The sequence below is a fragment of the Grammomys surdaster genome, unplaced genomic scaffold (assembly GCF_004785775.1).
Source record: "Grammomys surdaster isolate TR1022 unplaced genomic scaffold, NIH_TR_1.0 126051, whole genome shotgun sequence".
Taxonomy (NCBI): Eukaryota; Metazoa; Chordata; class Mammalia; order Rodentia; family Muridae; genus Grammomys; species Grammomys surdaster.
Window position 1 is genome coordinate 1,501,480 of NW_021620862.1, and position 17,226 is coordinate 1,518,705.

At 39.6% G+C, this 17,226-nt stretch overlaps 1 protein-coding gene across 1 annotated transcript in view; it reads left to right on the forward strand.

Moving 5' to 3' along the window:
* Window positions 1-1,244: 1,244 nt before the first annotated feature.
* Wdr64 (WD repeat domain 64) overlaps window positions 1,245-17,226 on the forward strand; it is a 118,370-nt gene continuing 102,388 nt past the window's right edge. Inside the window, exons 1-2 of the mRNA XM_028755285.1 lie at window positions 1,245-1,389; window positions 9,264-9,394. Of these exons, the coding sequence (XP_028611118.1) occupies window positions 1,245-1,389; window positions 9,264-9,394 (276 nt within the window). The remainder of the gene's footprint in view (window positions 1,390-9,263; window positions 9,395-17,226) is intronic.

Here is a 17,226-nt window from a genome sequence, read left to right on the forward strand (position 1 = left end):
CTGTCTCATGTTTTCATAAGTTTCATAAGTCTGTTGATGAGCAGACAGAATAGACTTTTATAAAGTGCTGGGAGAGAGACGTTGGGGGCTGGAGACATATCTCAACTGAAGAAGTGTTTGCTGTGCAAACATAAGGCCATGAACTAAGATCCCCAGCACCCACATTAGAAGATAGGCACAGTGGGTTAGACAGCTGGATGCAGAGACAGATGGATGCTGAAGGCTTGCTGGCCACCTAGTACAGTCAATACAGCTTCAGGTTCTGGAGAGATCCTACATCAAAAATAAAAGTACAGAGTGATTAAAAAAATGTTCAATATCATCCTCAAGCTTCCTTATGCACACATGCTAGCAAAACTATTCACAGCAGAACGTGCGTGCACTTGCATGTGTACACACACACACACACACACACACACACACACACAGTTGGAGATTGGAAAACTTGAATCAGAAGTAAGCATTTGGACTGGGTGGAATTAGATGGTAGTATTAATGGAAAAGAAAGCAGAAAGGCCTCTTCTTCAACTGGTTCCTCTTAAAAAAACTCCTCACAAGGACGCCTTTTTTATCTGTGCCTCCTTTTAGTATTTTAACTCAAGGTAAATGAGAAAAAAAGAAATGTTTTTATTCTCCACAACTTCTAAAAATATCTTTATTGGTGCCAAATAAGACAGGTGATGAAATATATTTTCATCCTCACACGTTCAATTTTCCATATCCAGGAGAGTTACAGGAACAAATGTGAACTTTACTCTCTGTAGTATCATGTGGGAGACAGGAGGCTGGGAGAAAGAAGAGACATTCATTCCAAGGAAATCAATGCCTAGTTTCCTTCCTTTACCTCCCATTTTCCCAATAGACACACACACACACACACACACACACACACACACACACACACACACCCTGCAGGAGGTGGATCTCAATCTTCTGTGGAACTTACAGAGATACTGTGACCTAATGAGGCCACATGACGGCCACTGTTAGCATTATGAGGTCAGGACCCTTTACTAACACCCTTGCCTTTATGAAATGCAGCAGGCCTCAGCTTTCCTCCTGCTGACCTCCTGGGAACAGCTCTTACCCCTTGTTCCTACAAGACGGGGATATAAAATCAGAGAAATGAGACCTAGGGCAAAAGTTGAAACAGCAGAGACACATTATAAGAACTAGAAGCTTTTCCACATTGGCATAGTTGCAGTATTATTTCTGTGCAGAAATAAGAGGCTCCTTATGTCTGTATGGATGCCAAAGATGAGAAGCGGTTCAACCTTGCACTACAGATCAACAATTTCAAAGCGTCCTTGGTTGAGTTCAATAAACTGGTTGAACAGACAACAGCCCAGAAAAAGGAAGAAAGAGCAGGCCTGTTTATTCCAAAAGAAGGTAAGATGGATGGTTACAGGGAAGTCCATCTGGAGTTGTTGATTAGGTCGTCAGAGAATAACAGTCTTGTTTAAAATCCAAGACACTGAATGGGGGGCCAGACCTGAGTTCTTTCTCTGTCCCCGACATACTTAGCTAAACGTGAGGAAGCCTTTTGTATTTATCTGTAATAAAGAGTTGGATTAAATAGCACTAAGAGCTTCTATTGCAGGCACTTTCAGTCACGGGCCCACCTGAGACTCAGTATAGCATAGGGAACTTACTAGAACTGTAATAAAATGCAGTCCACTTTGCTTTGAAGACAACAGGAGGTAGAGAGGAGTCACCTGCCCAAGTCACTTGAGAGTCAGAAGGGTTCAGATCTTTCCTGATACTCTCTGGATCTTGGCTGAGCTCTCTCTAAAGTGTCAACAAAGCTTTAAATTCCCTCCAGTCAGCTCGTTTTACCTCTTGCTACAATTGATTCTCCAAACTCTCACTATGGTTTTGAATCATTGATGGGGCTTCTGCGCCTCTCAGCCAAATTTCCTATCCTAGCAGAGAGCCAGGCACAGAGCCTGGAATTCATTTGCTCTCCCTTTTCCTCTAGCCCAGTACTTCCTAAATCAGCAGCCATCCTCCCCTTCTCTTCAATACTGTCAGTTTGCTGCAACAGCCTCAGAAGTCTCTTCTTCCACCAGCTTTGTCCTTTGAATCTAAAATATCCTCTGGCGCCCCGTCCTTGTCTCTCTTCCCTTAAGCTCCATGTCTCCTCTCTGCTTCGCGGCTAAATTTCCCCACAGCATCTCTCATCCACTCATGCCTGGGTTCCTTCATTTTTGCTGAAAATGTATTCAGTACCAAATATTGTTGCCAAATTCAGTAAGTTGCATTTCTTTTCTTTTTCTTTTTTCATTTAGACAGTGTCTCACTATGTAGCCCAGGCTGGCCTGAAACTTGATATCCTCCACTGTGCTGGGATCCCAGGTGTGCACCACCAAGGCTGGCTTTGTGACACCTTTTCAACCCATGTGGTCATTTCACCGCATGAATCTGATCTCTGCTTCTACTTTGAGAAACTTCTCCCTCTCCTACCCTCCCCCACCCCTACCCCCACCATGCTCCTCCTCTTGTGTGTCTATCTTGACACTCTCTTGGTTTTGTTCATTTCTCATTCTGCTTTTCTTTTTCTTTTGTCTTGAGTTTTTGCCTAGTGTGTTCTTGTTCAACTCTTACGGTATGAATGCCGGCTTCCTCGTCTCCAGAGCCACGTATTTAGCATCACCTTTGAGTATGTACTCATAGTTCTCTCAGATTCTGAGTTCCAACACACACTGGAAGTCTACCATCCAGACTTAGTCTTTCTGATCTATTTCTACAGAGTGTTTCCTCTGGCTCTGCCACATCGCTGGCTTACAAACTCATTTTTAGAATCTGTACACCCCATGAGTCATGCCTCAACCTTTCAACCTTGACATCAGCTTCTGGCACCTTCAATCCTGTTAGACACTTTTCAACAATTCTAAATATGTCATAGTCTTTCTTTAAAAAAAAAATGTTTACTTATTTACTTTGTAAACTGTAACTGTAGCAACTGAACTATATCCTCATGACTGAGCTGAACTTTTCAGGAAAAAAAAAGGCAAATCTATGTTAAAAATTCCACAAGTATGTGAAATTTTTAATTGACTAATTAGAGCTTTGTTACCAACCAGCCCTAACTTAGTATCTCTTATCTATCACACAAAACCTTTGGGTTGTATTAGTAGACCACTGACTTTCACCAAATCCAAAGCTAAGAATAAGATAGCATGTAAGACGGTAGCAGAGCTTTGCCTCTTTGATATTCCCATCAACGGGTTTGAAATGCCCGGAGTCACAGCGTTGTTGTTGTTGTGTGACTATGAAAGGTAACCACATCTGCACTGGAATATGTTATTCAGGACAAATTGTATCTGTTCCCAAGCTATGGTCACTCATACCTGGCTCAAAACGAACTTTTATTCCCTTTGAGGTAAGAGCTGTGATTTGTATCAACAGCTATTAAATTGTTTCTTCTGCCGTACTTTTAGTGGCTAATATTTTATCTTTCCAATTTGGATATCTTTCCAGTCCCTCTCTTCTCTTTCAATTTTTCAAGGAAATAGAATGCTACCTCTTTGCAAACACTCCCATATTTCCCCAGGCAGAGCCATCCTCAGCACTGTTACTGTGTTTATTGCTGCCTTCAGGAATTTGCCTACTTTATTTAGGCTGCCAGGGTTAATATGTACTCCGTGCTTGATCATTGACCTGTAAGTGTTTTGAAGGTTTTGCAAAGATAAGGCCAGCTCAGAGCCTGGTGTCAGGAGGCACTCCTCAGATATCTGTTAAACAAAGAAGTTAGCCTTGCTTTTTTCCAAAAGCTTGCAACCCCAAATCTGTGGTGCAAAGTTCCTCCTTCAGGAATTTTTAGATTAGATAAAAAAACTAAACTGATAGACAAATGGCCTTCTGTGTCTCAGGGACAAGATTTAAGGACTGATGAGATGGAAAATATGTAATCCCAATTTGCACCAAGCTTCTAATACTATCCAAATATATTTATATTCATTAATAAATATTGGAAGATAAGAATTAACTCTTTACAGTAGGTAAGGAGCTAGGACTCAAGAGAATGTTTTAGTGAAAATGTGTCAACATCAAAGGGTTGCTAAGTAGATTATAGAGATTTGTCCTGGTTACATTATTCTTAGATCTCACCAGTGATTGAATAGAATTCAGATTACCCTGTGACCAAATCCTCCTCACCCCCCATTCAGGTACATTCCAGATAGAACAGGTGTCTTTAAAATAGTTACATACACATTTGGATGTTTTTATTTTCCATGGGGCTAATGGTGTCTTCCTGGTTGTTCTTGTTTAGGTAGATCAACATTTGCTGAGTTTTAAAACCGGGAAATGAATGCCATTTTTACACTAAAGCTTCTCAGCCGTGACATTATTGACTTTTAAACTAAAGAATTCTTCGTTCTGTGTGTGAAGGCTAGAGGGGGCAGCCTTGTACATTGTTGGGAGTTCATCAGCATCCTTTGCCTCTAGATGCTGGCAGCACACTCATCCTTGGCCATGACAATAATGTCTTAGACACTGCCAAAGGCTCGCTCTCTCTCTCTCTCTCTCTCTCTCTCTCTCTCTCTCTCTCTCTCTCTGTGTGTGTGTGTGTGTTGAATGGGCCTTAAGTTTACTTAGACAGCTATTGGTTACCCCCAATGTCGTTGTCCCACTATTATATCATTGGGGATACCATGCCGATCTAGTCATTGTTGTGGTTCCCAGGCTCTACAGCTGAGTAGAACTGCTGACTGCTTCTCTACCCTTAAGAGCTTATGTAACATCTTCTGATTCTGTGAGAGCCAAAGAAGGCTTCCAGGTCAGGTCCAACTCAATTCTTCCAAGTCCTGTTTCCAAAGTACATGTTGCCTTAAGCAATAGTTTTATTTGTTTGTTTGTTTGTTTTGTTTGTTTATTTAATGTTTGAGGAGACTGTTGTATATTTCAGGCCAGCAACATGACAGGAGGTTTCCCTTAGCAGGCACTAGGGGCTTTGTTAGATAGTGGATGTCTCTTGTGGGGAGCATTATCGCTCCTTTAAATAAACGAAAACTACATATACAGACACACATATGTTTAAAGAAAGTTTATAAAATACTGTCATCCTATGGATTTTTAAAAACATCCTTAGTGCCATTGTAAGGGACCCCCGTGGGGGGAGACCCCACTCTCACCCGGAGTTGCGCACACCCAAGGAAACACGGAGGCCGGCTTGATGCAAAATAGCAAAAGGTAGTTTACTGACGAGGGGCCCTCGGGTCGAAAACGCATCCCATGCAAGGGAACGATTTCGACCCCGAGCTCTGACAGTTTGAGGTTTATATAGGAAGCGGTGCAGGGGGAAGGGGAGAGCGGAAAACTTTGGCGCAGTTACATTTGATTGGATATTTTAAACATCAGCAGTAGGTGTAAGTTATCATTTTGGCGGGCATAGCAAGCTTTTCTTGGTGGTCATGATGACTCGTATTTTTGGCCATGAAACCTCAGACCTTCTGATAGGGGAAGAAAAACACCAGATGGCCCATTTCTCATTTGGGCATGTTTAGACTTGTCAAGATCTGTCCTTGCTTGTTCCTACATTTGTGGTCACTCTGCCCTAGGAGGAACTTGTTATTTTTTGTTTTGGCTGTTTTCAGCAAATTGTTGGTGGTCTGGGGGTTCTGCTGAGGTATTTTGATTTTTTGTCTTCACACCATTTATTTCTCCTTCTCTATTTTCCTTTCCCTCCCAATTTTAAAGAACCCTCTCATTTTTTCCACTGTCTCATTTCTAGAGCCTCTTTTTCCCCATCTGTACATCTTCTTTTCTGCTTTCCTGGCTTCCTTGGATACTTCAGATTGTGTACACAAGTTCAGAGTTAGAATCTACAGATAGAAGACAACATTACATATTTGTGTTCCTGGGTGGAGTCATTTCATTTAGTATATTTTCCAGTGGCATCCATTTACCTACACATTTCATTATTTCATTTTCTTTATAGCTGAGTACATTTCCATTATGCGCACAAAAGCGTGTGTGTGTGTGTGTGTGTGTATGTATACGTACAACATTTTCCTTATTCACTCACCAGCTGAAAGATATTTTGGTTGCTTCTATTTCCTAGCTATTGAGGATAGAGAGGCAACAAACATGGCTGACCAAGTGACTGTAGAGTAGATGTTGAATCCTTTGGGTATACTGTGAGGCATGGTATAGCTGGATCACATGGTGGATTTCCTTTGTTTGTTTGCTTATACTTCCCCACATTGATTTCCATAGTGGCTTTGTCAGTTTACAATCCTACCAATAGCCAATGTGGTTGCCCTTTCCCCAGATCTTCACCAGCATTTGTTGCCAGTTGTTTTCTTGATCTTAGCCATTCTGACTGGGGTGAGATGAAATTTCAAAGTAGTTTTTATCTTCATTTTCAATTTTCATTTCACAGAATTTTTATTTCTGTGATTGCTATGGATGTTGAACTGTCTTAAAAGTAGTTCTTAGTAATGTTTATTTATTCTTTTGAGAATTCTCTGTTCAGATCTATAGGTCATTTTTGAAATTGGGCTATTGATTCTTTGTTTTTTGAGTTCTTTGTGTATCCTGAATATTAATACTCAATTAAATATATAGCTGACAAAATTCTTTCCCATTTGTAGGTCTTCTTCACTCAATTGACTGTTTCCTTTGTAGTACAGAAGCTTTTTGGTTTTATAAAGTTTCCATTTGTCAATTGTTAACCACAATTCCTGAGCAAATGAAATTCTATTTATACAACCCCTGCTCCTGCAACTATATCCTGTAGGGTGCTCCCTGTGTTTTCTTCTAGCAGTTTTGGTGTTTCAGGTTTCACATTTATATATTTGATCAATTTGAAGTTAGTTTTGTTGTAAGGTGATAGATATAGGTCTAATTTCATTCTTCTGGTTGGGGACATCCACTGTTCCCAGAATAACTTTATGTACATGCTTTTCCCAGTATGTATCATTGACATCTTTGTAAAACATCAGATGGTTGTGATTACATTAACTCATGTTTGGGTCTTTTATTGTATTCCATCAGTCTACGTGTCTACATTGGTGCCAGAACTATGCTGTTTGTATTACTTTACCTCTGTAATACAGCTTGCACCCGGGCAATGATAACCCATACAGTATTGTTCTTTTGGTTCAGAATTGCTTTGTTCATTCAAATATTTTGTGCTCCATATGATTTGAAAAATAATTCGTTCTATTTCTGTGAAGAATGTTGTGCAGATTTTGATTGGGATTGTGTTGAATCTGTACATTTATTTTGGTAGAATGGTCATTTCCATTTGAATTCTACCAAACGATGAGCATGAGAGATCATTCCAACTTCTGGTGTCTTCTTCAGTCTCTTTCTTTGGAGACTTAAAGTTTTCATTTTGGAAGTCTTTTACCTCATTATTAGGTTTTTGAGGCTATTACAAATGGGAGTATTTCTGTGATCTCTTTCTTACCATGTTCATTATTGGTTATAGAGATAGGCTATAATTTTGGTAATTTGATTTTGTTTCCTGGCACTTTCTATAAAAGATATTGTCCAGTAAAAGTTTTGGAAGCTCTTATGTACAATATCATATTATCCACAATAAGGATAATTAGACTACCTATTTTCATATTTAATTTCCTTCTTTTGTCTTTAGATAGTACTCACTACATTTTGCTAGTGGACAGCCCTGTCTCATTCCTAATTGCTTCAGATTTTTTCTCCATGTAGGATGATATTGGCTGTGGGTTTGTCATATATAGCACTCTTTACACTGAAGGTCCTTTCTCCAAGACCTTTATCATGAAGGCATATTGTATTTTTTCAAAACACTTTCCTTGATCTATTAAGAGAATCATGCGACTTTCGTCAGTAAGTCCATTTATATGACTTATTGCATTTATTATATTACATATGTTGAACAATCTCTAGGATAAATCCCTCATATTAACGGGAATAAGAAATAGTTTCTCCTAGAGCCAAATGACCTGGGGAGAAAGTAACCATGACCTTTGGAGAAAGATTAAGGTTACTCCAAATACTATGTTTCAACACAACAGTTTCATGAAGGCTTATAGTTTAGAACAAGAGAGCCATAAGTCAAGCTACCTTTCAAATACATCGAGGGGACACCATTGATGGTAGATAGTGAAAAGAAAGTTGAGCAATCTCTGTGATTGGCCTCAGATGTCACCTGATGGATTCTTAACTTTTGGGTAAGTGAAAGTTAGGCTTGACTTACACACTCCCAAAGGATTACTAATGCTAACAAAGAGATCACAAACACCTGGGAAATAAATGGCTATTTAAAAGACTAAACCCAAGATAATTTGGCTTTGGGCCTGCAGTATTCCAACTTTTTACATTAAAGTTCTAATGAGTCAACTATACTTGTATAATGTTTAATCTATTGTGTTCTCCTCTCTCTCTCTCTCTTTCTCTTTCTCTCTCTCCCTCCCTCCCTCCCTCCCTCCCTCCCTCCCTCTCTCTCTCTCTCTCTCTCTCTCTCTCTCTCTCTCTCATTTCTGGAAATTTCAAATGTCAGTAAATATTGCCTAGTTTCCCTTTTTATGTCCAATGTCTAGCTAAGTTCTGACATACAACTAAGTCTTGGCTAGAACATTATTCAATACATATTTTTGTTAGTTAAATAAAACAATAGGATTTTGTCTATACAGTTTGGGGAATCCTTTTTCTTGACTTGAGATGCAGTAATCTGATTCAAACACATCAATAAACTTGGCAAATATCAAGATTCAAGTCAAGTGAGTGTGTGTGTATCCATGTGTCTCTGTGTGTGTGTGTGTGTATGTGTGTATACATGTGTGTGTATGCATGAGGTTGTCTATATGGTATGTGTGTTATTCTCTGTGTGTGTGTGTTGTGCGTCTATGTGGGTATGTATCTGTGTATGTCTGTGTATATGTCTGTGTGTGTTCCTGTATATGCGTCTGTGTGAAAGTTTTCATAATGCCAGATAACCAATAATTGCTATGTACAAAGATCTAAGGTAAATTCTAAGAAATATTAAACTGGTAAATGCATTTATAGCAGGAAAAGGTGACTTTCTTATCTTCGTATTCATGCACAGAATTTCTATCATAGCTGAAACAGAAGAGAATCCTAAACAGCAAAATAAATTATTTACTCTGATTGAATACTATTCTAGCTGGGGCCTAGTTATGTTAACAAACACAAGATCTTTAAGGTACAGTTACAGTCTTTTTATAAGACGATAGGATGGAAAATGTTTATGAAATGTGAAACTCTGTCCTTGGAGTTTAATGGAAATGTCCCTGCACTTTTTCCCACTGCAGATGCAATCGATTATGATAAGTTTTACACCTCCGTACAGCAAATCTTTGGCCCTGAAGTGAAAAATCAAGATGTGAAATGTTTTTACAGGAAGCTCTGCAACAACCCCGATGCATCTTTCGACTGGTGTGAGGTACTTGCTTTGTGTGTACATAATTCAAAACCCAGATATTATTTGACTTTGCTCAGAACAAGCAATTAAAAGTGTTACTCCCGCCAAAACTAAATCTGTAATATGTATACAGAATATTACTGTGTCTACAGCCATAAAGACATAGCCATGGCCCACAAGAAGGTGAAGAAAACAAGCATCTATTTAACTATATTAGCCATGAGTATTTTTGTTTTAAAGACAGGGTCTTACTCTGTAGTCCCAGTTGACCTGGCACTCATTATGTATACCGAGCTGGCCTTGAACTCTCAGAGAGTTGCCTGCCACCAGTACCATTGACATCAGGATGTTAAGCAGCTTTGTTGAATCTGACAATGAAACATTTCTTCCCAGTACTCTCAGTGCGTGTGTGTGTGTGTGTGTGTGTGTGTGTGTGTGTGTGTCTTCAGAGCACTCAGATCATTAGCAGAAACGAAGAGGATTAGCCACTTCTGTCAGGTCTTGAAAATGTTTTCCGATTGGCGGAATAGTGATGCAAACATTATAAATGTGCAAGTAATTCAAACATCTGACTCACTTGTATCTGAGTATGACAAGAGAAAACATCATGGTTTTGAAGAATTTACTGTCATATTTAACAGCATGACCAGAGTTTTTGGCATCAAAGCCTGCCTTCTAGCAGCCCTAAAAAGCTAGGGTCAGCTACTCATCTCCAACACATTAACTAAAGAGACAATTGATCATGGAAAACGGAGAACAGAGATTTATTCACAGTGGTCACACTGGAAAGAGGAGTAAAAGAGCCCAGTGGCCCCCCCCCCCCCAATCTTTCGGGGCATTGATATGCAGTTTAAATATAAGTAGAAGGCAAGAGGTGCTTTAAAGTAAACAGTCATGGTCATGGTATGGTCCTGTCTATCACAGACGGATCATTGCCTAAGCCCCAGTCTATCCTGTGAGGTTCAACTAGTCCTAAGAATACTGTGAAATCTCTTCCTGGGTGGCAGGTTCTGCTGGTTGGTACCAGGCCTCCCAGCTTTTCCTTTTCCCTAAAATAGGAGTCCTAGGGTAATTTCTTTCTTTACAGCCAGCTGTTTGAATAGACTATTAACTGAAGGGAGGGGCACAAAGTATCATTAGACTGTCTTCTTTCTTACCAAGGCAGTTACAACATCTAATGGATGTGTGTAAGTGAAATTTTGATGAATCCCAGACTCAGGAAAAGTTCTGTCTTATGTTTAACTATATCTAGGCCATCACAAAATTGATTGTAAGTTTTGTTTTAAAGAGCATATCAAGAACTCCAATAAAATTCAATTTAGAAACTTGTAATACAAGATAGCCCAAATCTTGAAATAGGTAATTAGCAAAAGTTACTGGTTAACTTTATGAAAGATTACAACCAAAAGGAACTTCTATGGCCTTTAAGGGGATATAATTCATATGAATATTTTACTAATATGCTAAAACACTGAATAGCTATCCAAATCATTTTCTGAGGCTAAAATAACAGAGTTGAACAAAGAAAATGCAAAGCAAATATTACTAATGATTAGAAATGCTAAAGTTTTAAATAATGTTTATTAAACACTAAAAAATTTCCAGATAGAAAAGTAGGGATGGCTCAGTGTTAGAAAAGCCATAAGTAGATTTCATCTAACAACTTAGGGACAAGGCTATATAATCTTACAGAGGGCAGCAAAGGAAAGCAACACTGGACACATGCAGATTTTATAATCAGCTCACAGGGCACAGCAAGGCTTGGTCATTGGCACACACTCTACAGGTGTTACTGAGACACACTAGTGGAGGCAAAAGGCCTTGACAGGTCACTAATGGCACATGAACCTTCACTAATCACTATCTGACCCTTTTTCAGAAGAAGGTTGCTGACTCTAAATCTTTAAGACTAAGTAAAGTAGCTGGGCAGTGGTGGTGCAGGCCTTTAATCCCAGCACTTGGGAGGCAGAGGCAGGAGGATTTCTGAGTTTGAGGCCAGCCTGGTCTACAGAGTGAGATCCAGGACAGCCAGGGCTACACAGAGAAACCCTGTCTCAAAAAAACCAAAAAAAAAAAAAAAAAGTCTAAGTAAAATAAAAATAAGGAAGATAGTTGATAAAAATCCATCAACTACCTCTACTTTAAAACACACACACACACACACACACACACACACACACACACACCAGTAAAAATGAAAGGGAATTCACTGACACTGATAAAGGAGACTGTTTTTTCTTCTTCCTTTTTTTCTTTTCTTTTCTCTTATGCATCTAGAACAAATGACCATACATTTAGCCATTTAAGAGAAAATAAAAAGCAATTCTATGTTATGTCATAGTTTCCATTGACAAGGGGTCTGGGAAATGGTCCTGGGCAATTCTTATGCAAAGTCTCCTAAATCTGCAGCCAGCTGTTAGCTAGACTGTGGTCTCATTTGGAGGACTCTCTCTGGAGAAGAATGAATCTAAGTTCAAAGGTTGCTGACAGGATTTACCCCCTTGCTGTCTTAAAAAAAAACAAAAAACAAAGCAAAACCAAACCAAACTAACCAACCAAACAGCAATATCCTTCCATCCCTGTAACTGAGTTGCAATATCTCTTACTTCTTTTTTGTTTATTGTATACATTTTTATTGGATATTTTATTTACATTTCAGATGCTATCCCCTTTCCCAATTCCCCCACCCACCCAGAAACTCCCTATCCCATTCCCCCTGCTCCTGCTTCTATGAGGATTGCCCCCCCCCACTCCCACCTCCATGCCCTCAAATTCCCCCACACTGGGGCATCCAGTCTTCACAGGACCAAGGACTTCCTCTCCCACCTCATGCCCAACAAGGCCGTCCTCTACTTCTTTTTTCTCATCCTTACACCTGTCTTCTGAGCAAAGGTCTGACTGAGGTTGGCATACTTGCCCTGCTTAGATGATTTAGGCAGAACCAAGACAGCCAGCTACATTAGGACATTCAAAACACTAATGAGAAAGTTTGTATCTACCCTTAATGACCATGTAATAAATCTCCTAAAAGCTTCAATAGTAAAACTCACAAAGACCTTGTACAAATTAGACATCCTTCCCACTAACTGCTCGTAAATACCTACAAAGCTTGGCTAGTAACAGAGCAGGTCATAGATTCTTCCATGCAGCAAATAATCTGTCCGGTTTTCTTTTTCTTTCTTCTTTTCTTCCTTTTTCCCTTTCTTCCTCCCTCCCTCCCTCCCTCTCTCCCTTCCTCTCTCTCTCTCTCTTTCTTTCTTCCTTTCTTTTGCTCTTTGCTTGATTGTTATATCAAAAGGTCTCTTGCTTTTTCCATCATTTGCAAGTAAAAACCTGTCCTTAATGATCAGGAGGAAATTGTTCTTTTACTATTTTGACCTTCTCTGTACTGTCCAGGAGAAATACAAGGGGTAGGCAAGCACTGGGACCTGAGTTTATATTCCCAGGACATACTTTAGCCTACTGCTTCAAACTGCAACTGTTCTGATGTGGCCAACCATGTGACATTTAGAGATGCTGCTGTCGCCGGGCAGTGGTGTCTCACGCCTTTAATCCCAGCACTTGGGAGGCAGAGGTAGGTGGATTTCTGAGTTCGAGGCCAGCCTGGTCTACAGAGTGAGTTCCAGGACAGTCAGGACTACACAGAGAAACCCTGTCTCGAAAAACCAAACAAAAAAAAAATAGAGATGCTGCTGTCTATAAATCTTCCCACACAATGGAGTTACAAAAATGACAGGGAAATTCTCTTGTCTGAAGGTAAGTTTAAAATTGCATGTTGGGCCTCATTCATAGCTATCCTTGGCTGCACAAGCTACCATGCAGAGAGGTTGGCTATGCGTAGTGTATGTATGAAAATATATAATCTAGAAGAATATTGAAATGGCGAATGATACAAATCATAACAAAGTTCAAGAATCAAAGATGAAGCATTCTGATTGTCAAGTTCCCCTCCCCTCTTCTCCATCTCTTCCCCTCCTCCCTCCAACTCTCCCTTAACTGAGAATGATTTAGCAGAGGCTGCACTGTTGATATATATTGGTTTGTCTTTATCTTTGTTTCAAAGGTGAAATTCAGAGTACCTTACATCACCCATGAAGCATCAGTCCTGTCCACTGTTCATTAAACTGCTAAATATGAAGCTTCGATCCAATTGTTCTTCCTTCAAATTTAACTGGAAAGTAGATATCTCTGGACTTTTTTTCCCCATCACATACCACCCATCACTAAACACCCATCAGGCTTTGGAAAATAACTATTTTTTGTTTTCTGAAACATTTCCCAAGATTTTGAGAAGAGATAATTTAAAGAAAAATACTGGAAACATACCTCTAGTTACATCCAAAATTTCTTGATTTCTCTCTCATTTTTCATTTATCTTATGTCAGCCCACCCCAGACTACATGTACATACCTCTCACCTCTAGACCATTTTATTCCTCACAGTCATATCTAAGTAAGTAACAAATATAATCCATCCATTTCAAATTATCTGTTTATGCTCCTTTTTCTCTCTCGTTAATTATGCTTTATAGTATGTAACTAAATTTTTTACTTACTAAATAAATTTTCATCCTGTATTTGTGGCCATGTTTCCAAAATGTCTTAAAATTTGGGATGTTTTTGTTGTTGTTGTTTGTTTGCTTGCTTTGTTTTTGTTTTTTGTTGCTGCTGGTGGTGGTTTGGTTTTGGTAGAGATTTTCAGCTTGGTTAAGTGAATTTTGTGCAGTGAAGCCCTGTCTCTCTGGAACCAACTATGAGTCATTGTTGGTGCTGCTTAAATTATAGCAAGTTGGACTTAATATACATTGACTGAAGGACAGGAGACCCAGTACCCTGAGCACAGGTGGGCTGAGGTATGGATATGCTCTCTCTGGTTGGATGGTTCAGGTACACACACACACACACACACACACACACACACACACACCAGGACATTCAGAATAAGTGTGCTAAACATTGACCTCATCTTCAGTGAGTAATAGAACCACATGAAATCTCTGGTAGAGAAGATAACACGTGGGAACTGACCCCCTTAGATGCTGTAGACCTCCGTGCTGACGAGCTCCCCTCAGCCACATGGGGCTGTAAACGTTGGAAGTGTGATCTGTGTGAGTTGACATGTGCTGTAAATATAAAATGCACAGATCTCAAAGCATTGTATGAAAAAATGTTAATCATTTCACAGTGACTTTTAATGTTGATTATATGTTGAAATTACATTTTCAACACACTGAGTTAAAAAATATACTAATAAAGTTGGTTTCATTTTGGCTTTATGTTTCATGTATCATAAAAGATGTAATATTATATATGTGGCTTATATTATATTTCTATTGGACATCACAGAAAATGTCAAAATAAGAATAGAATGAATTTTTTCCTGACCATCAAAGTCAGGTTTTTACCAGCAAACATCAAAAAGACAAAAACACTGTATCAGTCCACCTCTCTTAGAAGAGTCTAACTTTGCATTTTGGGGTTGCACCTTGTTTGAATCTATTTTATTCATTAATTATATTTTATTAATTTTTGATTATTTTATGCATTATATTTTGATCATATTTACTCCGCCTCTAGTTCCTTTCAGATGCACACTCCACCTCCCTGAGTCTCTGAAACTATGCACCTAAGATTATATCAACAGACTTTTTCAATTTGAAGGTCATGCATTTCTATGAGAGCATGAAGCAATTGTTTTACATTTTTGCTGACCAAAATTCTTGTATTGGAAACACAAGCTTCAAATCATATACTATAAAGGTACCCAGGACTCCTATGTTCCATAAATGGTGAACCATAAGACAGTATTAGGTAGGTGGCAGAGATGTGCACATGGAGCTCCATGGTAACTGAAATCTTTGAATGTATTGAAATACGATTGTAAAGTAAATCTGCATAGTTCTTTAGTTGTGGAGAGGAGGAATGGAAGCTTTATCCCCAACATCTTCTTGGAGCTCCTCATTCTCAACATCTGCCACTTCTAGTCGTACACAGTCTCCTTACTTCTGTAAAATCTCTTCTATATTTTCATACAAATCCTGGTTCCTATTTAGTCTTCACCACAGATCCGTATGCAGATTGTAGGGGACCACACTTTGCCATGGTGAGGGTGAACAGAGACATATGAAAAGGTAATTGACTTATCTAAAGCCAAATAGAAAGTGAGCTTTGGTCTCCAGCTAAATAAACTTTCCTGTCTACCAGCTCTTGATGCCATTGTCCTTTCCATCTTTGGGCTCCTGGAAATCTTGCAGCTTTGATGGGACAGCTGGAGCTCAGCCTCTGGTGTGCTCTGTGCAGGTGGAGGTTGGCTGAGGCTGGAGGAGTGTGTGTGGGCTGTTCTGCCATCCCTGGCCTACCATCTTGTCAGCATTCTGGCCACTTCTCAAATGGGTGTTTCGAGTTTCGACTTTCTGGGCTTGGTTCGCTGTCATCTGTAAAATGGAAACTGCATACTACCTGATGAAGACTTAGTTCATTTCAATATCGATTACTTGTTTTTTTAGGAGGCATCTTATTAGTTAGCTAGTAGTCACTGATTGGGCAACACAAGTGGGACTGATTCTTCCAAAATCAGCCAAAGGTGTGCAAATCTGATTCCAAAATATAAATCTCTTTGTCTCAACAATGCCATAAGAAGTTACGTTTTCTTTTCTGTGGTTTAGGTGCAGATACACTTGGAGAATTTTATATTATTACACTAGTGAAATGTTAGAATTAATAAAAGCATAGCATAACTTGGGCCCCAAATATATAATGAAAAAAACTAGACAAAAAGAAATTGGCTCAGTGTGATTGGCTTAGACTTACACAGCTAATCAGTGAAAAGATGGGATCTGGTTTTTTTCTCACCACCATGTTAGTCTGTGTTGCTAGGAAGCAGCTGCTGTAATTTCAGTATCTCTCATAGGCACTTTGAACACTGGATCCTTAAATGGTGGAACTGTTTAGAAGGTTGCCAACTTTTAGGAGGAAGTGAGTCACAGAAGACGCAGGGAGTCTTGTGTGTTTTAGCCTAGTGCAGCTTCCTGTTCCTTTCTCTGCTTTTCTGATTTTGGATTCGTGTGACCAGATGGCTTCCTGCTCTTGCCACCACGCTTTCCCTGCTTGATGCCCTGCTTTCATCACCGTGAGGGACTATACACTGCAGGAAATGTGAACCAAAACAAGTGCCTTCACCCTTAAATTGCTTTATCAGAGTATTTTATCACAGCAACAGGAAAAGGAACCAAGAAAGGAGCAAATAAACATTTTTAGGAGCACACTGCAAACTGATTCGAACCCAAGTCATAATACGCCACACAGGATGCCTGAAGGGCCTCTGGCCAGCCGGTAGATTCCTCAGGCCTCAGCTAACTTCCACATGACTTCCAGGCTGCTCTTGAGCTGTTCTATCAAAGCTGCAAGGTTTAAAGGATCCCAAAGACAGGAAAAGGTAATGACATCAAGAATTGGTAGACAGAGAAAAGTTTAGCTGAAGTGTGGCGAGCAAGGCTCTGGAAAGCCTTGCTCTTCTCCCCAGTCTCTTTGCTTTGCTAAAACCATTAGATTACATTCCCAAAGCTACCCCACGGTCTAGTCCTTTATTTGGCCACTTCCGCTTCCTGAGGCTGACTACCAAGGCTCAGCTATTAAAGTATTCAAGTCCAGCAATCAAAAGCCTATTTTGACTCACCTAATTAACATGTCCAACCAAAATTACACACCTCATCCTAACATGGGGTTTCCCCTTTTGCTGTTATAAACTGCCATTGTCTCTAGGCTACTTCTGTGTTCTGTATCTAGAGGCAGTCCTTTGTCCCCTGCAACAGATACCTCTTGTCCCTCTCCCTTAGTCTCTTCTTCTTCTCCCTC